This window comes from Humulus lupulus, chromosome 2 (genome assembly GCF_963169125.1).
Source record: "Humulus lupulus chromosome 2, drHumLupu1.1, whole genome shotgun sequence".
Classification (NCBI taxonomy): Eukaryota; Viridiplantae; Streptophyta; class Magnoliopsida; order Rosales; family Cannabaceae; genus Humulus; species Humulus lupulus.
The window spans coordinates 223542538-223547792 of NC_084794.1; the positions used below are offsets into that span (position 1 = coordinate 223542538).

Genomic DNA, 5255 nt, shown 5'->3' on the forward strand with positions numbered 1-5255 from the left:
ATATAATCTACTGTAAATTAGCAACAAATTTTTTTTTTTAAACTAGCAAGAAACTTAAATTTAAATTCTACGCATAATATTTAATATTATATTAAACATATAATATATGATCTCTTGTTGTCTCTCCCAAATTCAAAAAATAGAACAAATATAAACTTAAACAAAAATAAATAAATTATTTAATTAAAATATGATATTTATTTGAATTTTATATGACATTAATATAAATTTAATAAAAATAATTAATAAATTCTATAAATAAAAATAAGCAAACGTGCATATTGCACGTTGCTTGTATCTAGTATTATTTAAAATCATATAATTAATTTTGATACATAGAGAGCTAAAAAAAGTATGTGTTTGTCTTTGCCTTTTCAAAATTAGCTACAATATTTATTTTCAAATAACTAATTATGTTTCTTACTTTTTGTTCATCACTTGTTTTTGTTTATCACAGAAGTGTCATTATGCTCACTGCTTTTCCCCTAAATTATTTTATTTTATTTTTGTGATGGTTTTATTTTTTTGTTAATTATTTGGTTAGATATCATCTTAATGAAAAAAAAATTGTATTGTAGCAAGTGTTGCTACAATATCACTACTTATGGAATTGCTAAGATCGGTTATCAAGAAGGTGTAAGATTGTATGTATAAGATGCCAGATAATATATTGTGGGATATTTCAATTGTTTCCTGTATTTTAGTTGTAAATGCAGAGAAACGAGTCCTAAACAAATTATTTGGGCTTTTCCGAGCCCAGCATCTTCTAGCCCAACCCATGTTTTGATGACGCCGAGGTAGCAGTGGATTCTCTCTCCTTTCCCAGCACTCACTAGTCGCTAAAACCCCACAAAACCCTAATGAGCTAGTTAGCAGTTAGTCTCCATATTTCAGGAAAAACTACTCTCCCACTTTCGCCGCCTTCTAAACCCTAGCTAATCGCTGAGCAGTCATTCTAGCTCAGCCATGGCCGCCGTCGAGGTTCGCTCCGACAAGAAGAAGAAGAAGCAGCGTGCCAAAGATGAAGCAACAGATACGCCCAAACCAGTCGGTGACTTGGACTCGCAGCCGGCTCAAAAGGACACCGATTTCATGATCAAGCCACAGAGCTACACTCCAACCATGGACACTTCTCAGTGGCCACTCCTTCTCAAGAACTACGATGATCTCAATGTACGAACCGGACACTACACTCCTCTCCCTTCCGGTTACTCCCCGCTGAAGCGCCCCCTCGCTGAGTACATAAGGTACGGTATTATGAATCTCGATAAACCCTCGAACCCATCTTCGCACGAGGTCGTGGCTTGGATTAAGCGGATCCTCCGTGTCGAGAAAACGGGTCACAGTGGTACCTTGGATCCCAAGGTCACCGGAAACCTTATTGTCTGTATCGACCGAGCCACCAGGCTCGTCAAGTCTCAGCAGGGTGCCGGGAAAGAGTATGTTTGTATTGCGAGGTTGCATTCTGCGGTGTCCGATGTCGCCAAGGTGGCTAAGGCACTCGAAACCCTTTCTGGGGCTGTGTTTCAGAGGCCACCCCTGATATCTGCTGTAAAAAGGCAGCTTAGGATTAGAACTATTTATGAAAGTAAGCTACTTGAGTTTGACCCTGAAAAGCATTTGGTTGTTTTTTGGATTTCTTGTGAGGCTGGAACTTATGTTAGGACGCTTTGTGTCCATTTGGGTCTGATTCTTGGTGTTGGAGCCCATATGCAGGAGCTTAGGAGAGTGCGGTCTGGCATTCTGGGTGAGAAAGATAACATGGTTACTATGCATGATGTTATGGATGCTCAATGGGCCTATGATAATTATAGAGATGAGAGTTACTTGAGGAGGGTGATTATGCCACTTGAAAGGATTCTGATGAGTTATAAGAGACTGGTAGTGAAGGACTCTGCTGTGAATGCCATTTGTTATGGTGCTAAGTTGATGATTCCTGGGTTGCTGAGATTTGCGAATGATATTGAGGCTGGTGAGGAAGTTGTGCTTATGACAACCAAAGGAGAAGCAATTGCTTTGGGGATTGCAGAGATGACTACTGCAGTTATGGCTACTTGTGATCATGGTGTGGTGGCTAGGATTAAGAGGGTGGTGATGGATCGGGATACTTATCCGAGAAAGTGGGGTTTGGGTCCGAAAGCATCTATGAAAAAGAAGTTGATTGCTGAAGGGAAATTGGATAAGCATGGGAAGCCTAATGATAATACACCTCCAGAATGGGCTAGGAATTTGGTTTTACCTACTGGCGGGGATTCAGTGGTGGCAGGCCTTGCAGCTTCAAGTGAACCCACCATTGTGGTGAAGCAGACTTCATTAGTGGAGGAAGTAATTGGTGAAGAGAAGGAGAAGAAAAAGAAGAATAAGAATAAGGATAATGAAGATGACGGAGGACTCAAGCGAAAATTAGATGCAGTGGAGGACGAAGTTGCTGAGGGGAAAGAGAGTAAGAAGAAGAGGAAGAAGGATAAAGAGAATGGGCATGTGGATGATGCGGTAAAGTCTGAGAAGATGAAGGAGCATAAAGAGGAGGAAGCTGCCTCACCTGAAACTGAGGAGTCAGAGAAAAAGAAGAAGAAGAATAAAGAAGCTCAGGATGCTGCGGTAAAGTCTGAGAAGATGAAGGAGCATAAAGAGGAGGAAGCCTCACCTGAAACTGAGAAGTCTGAGAAAAAGAAAAAGAAAAAGAAGAATAAAGAAGCTCAGGATGCTCAATCTCCCATAGTCTCTGGCGATGACAAAGGCAACAGTGAGACTGACAAGAGTGAAAAGAAAAAGAAGAAGAAAAAGAAGAATAAAGATGAGGAAGAATATTAGTTCAAAGGATTAGTATGTTAATTATTTTTAATCAAATCTGTTTTATTTTTACCTTTCACTTGTTTTCTTCTGAAATGAATTTTTGCATATTTATCTATTAATCAGTTTTGGTGGACTAGTTCTCCAAATCCAGTGAACACTGTTGCTATTTCGCATTGGTTTGTCTGGTTTGTTTACATTAATCGTTTTAAAATTCGTTGTTTTCTTAGTAGCAAGTATATTCTGGATAGCTTTAAAGACTAATAGGATAGGCCTCTACATTAAAAAAGAAGTTACACGTTATCGAAACGGTTGATATATGTAGTTGTGCTATTTCTCTAAACAACATTTTGTTGAACTTTCCTACATTTTCCGAGTCAACTCGAATGTTCCCAGAACTAAACCGCATCGAGGATAGAGCTACTTGTTAAGAAATGTATTTAGAAATGCCTTGGTGTCATGATTGATTCTTTTACAGAAGAGAATATGCAGGGGTAACTGAAAATATGCACCCAAAGTTGTTGGAGGTTTGTGTAATCCCAACGCAATCATTACCATCTGTCACCCTCAGTACCGTTTGCATTGTTTTTTGTAATATTCCCTTTTCTGTTATATTTGTTCACCTACGTGTAAGGCTGTGATTGCTTTTGTAATATTTCATCTGTTTTCTCTGTATTGCCTTTGGGTGTATAAATGAGAAACTATTCATCAGCATCAATTGAGTTGAGTAAAAATCATTTTTCCATATTTTCTCTAAATCTGTTCTTGGTATCAGAGCCAGGTTCGTTTGAATGTCGATATACGAAAATCAAACCCCACCAGCTCAGTCCACTAGTCACGGCCAAGGAGCTGGTTCTACTAACTCTGGTGTTTTTGTTGCAGGTTCATCTTCAACCAACTCAGCTCCAATGGCAGCTCCTTTCAACAATACTTTGAGCCAGCCATTTACACTGAAGCTTGATCGAAACAACTTTCCATTATGGAAACAAATGGTCTCGACAATTATCAGAGGACATCGGCTGGATGGATTCATCAATGGTTTGAAACCATGTCCACCAGAATTTCTTCCTGCAACAGGTGCCGATGAAGACGAGACCCAGCTTATCAATCCAGATTATGAATCATGGATCATAGATGACCAACTCTTAATGGGTTGGCTGTATGGGTCAATGTCCGAAGGGATTGCATCTGAGGTAATAGGATGCAAATCTGCAGCTGCACTCTGGACAACTCTTGACGAACTATACGGAGCACATTCACGTGCCATATGGATGATTTAAGGACAAAGCTACAAACAATTAGGAAAGGGTCTCAGACTATGTCTGAGTATCTCAGACAGAAACGAATTTGGGCTGATACACTTGCAATTGCAGGCGACCCCTATCCAGAAAAATTACTCCACGCGAATGTGCTCTCAGGGCTGGATGCAGAGTATCCATCAATTGTCATCCCTCTTGAAAGACAAGAAAAGCTCACATGGCAGGAACTTAAAAGCACACTTCTCAGCTTTGATAGTCGACTGGAGAGGCTAAATGGAATTACAACTACTGGTAAACTGTCTAATCCCTCTACTAATTTTTCTCAAAAACCATTTAACTCAGGTCAGCCCAGACGCCCTGGTTACAATCATCAGAATTATGGATCTAATTTCAACAATGGTCATGGACACCTCAACAACTATGGCCGTCCAAGAGGAGGCACAAATAATAATAGAGGAAGAGGCAGAGGAGGTTATAGCAGCAATTCAAAACCCACTTGCCAGGTTTGTGGGAAATATGGCCACTCAGCAGCCATATGTTACAATCGGTATGATGAAGCTTTCACTGGAAAACCTCCTGGTGGTGATCAAGATCGAGACAAACATCAACAATTTCAAGCTCTGGTGGCTACACCAGAAGTGCTAAATGATGACAGCTGGTACATTGATATTGGAGCTAGCAATCATCTTACTTTGGATGATGGGAAAATTAATAGTAAGACTGTTTATGATGGTAAGGAGAAGGTGATGGTTGGAAATGGTACTAAACTTCACATTTCTAAAATTGGGAATAGCAGTCTAAACACTGCTGGTTCCACACCCTTAATTTTGAAAAATGTTTTACATGTACCTGATATGGCAAAAAATCTTGTGAGTGTTTCAAAATTAACTCATGACAATGGTGTCTCAGTTGAGTTTTTCCCTGTTTCTTGTTGTGTGAAGGATTGAGCAGGTCAAGTGATACTACAAGGAGCACTTAAAGATGGTCTCTACTACCTTGACACACTAGAAGTTTCATCACATTCTCAGCCCCATGTTAGTTCATTTGTTGCTCAAACTCAGTTTTTCAAATTCCCTAAAAGATACCTGGCACCGGAGGCTGGGTCATCCTTCCCTACATGTCTTGAATCAAGTGTTGAAACTGTCAAATGTATCTACTGCTATTAATGAAAAATTACCTTTCTGTGATGCATGCCAATATGGA

At 39.6% G+C, this 5255-nt stretch overlaps 1 protein-coding gene across 1 annotated transcript; it reads left to right on the forward strand.

Annotated features, from left to right (window-relative positions):
• Positions 1 to 829: 829 nt before the first annotated feature.
• LOC133818996 (H/ACA ribonucleoprotein complex subunit 4-like) lies at positions 830 to 2969 on the forward strand. Its single transcript, XM_062252139.1, has one exon. It carries the CDS (start codon positions 967 to 969, stop codon positions 2812 to 2814), a length of 1848 nt encoding a protein of 615 aa, XP_062108123.1. The 5' UTR covers positions 830 to 966; the 3' UTR covers positions 2815 to 2969.
• Positions 2970 to 5255: the final 2286 nt, after the last annotated feature.

Excerpts from the sequence above, each read along its gene's own strand:
- LOC133818996 (XM_062252139.1), top strand. The coding sequence starts at position 967 with ATGGCCGCCGTCGAGGTTCGCTCCGACAAGAAGAAGAAGAAGCAGCGT.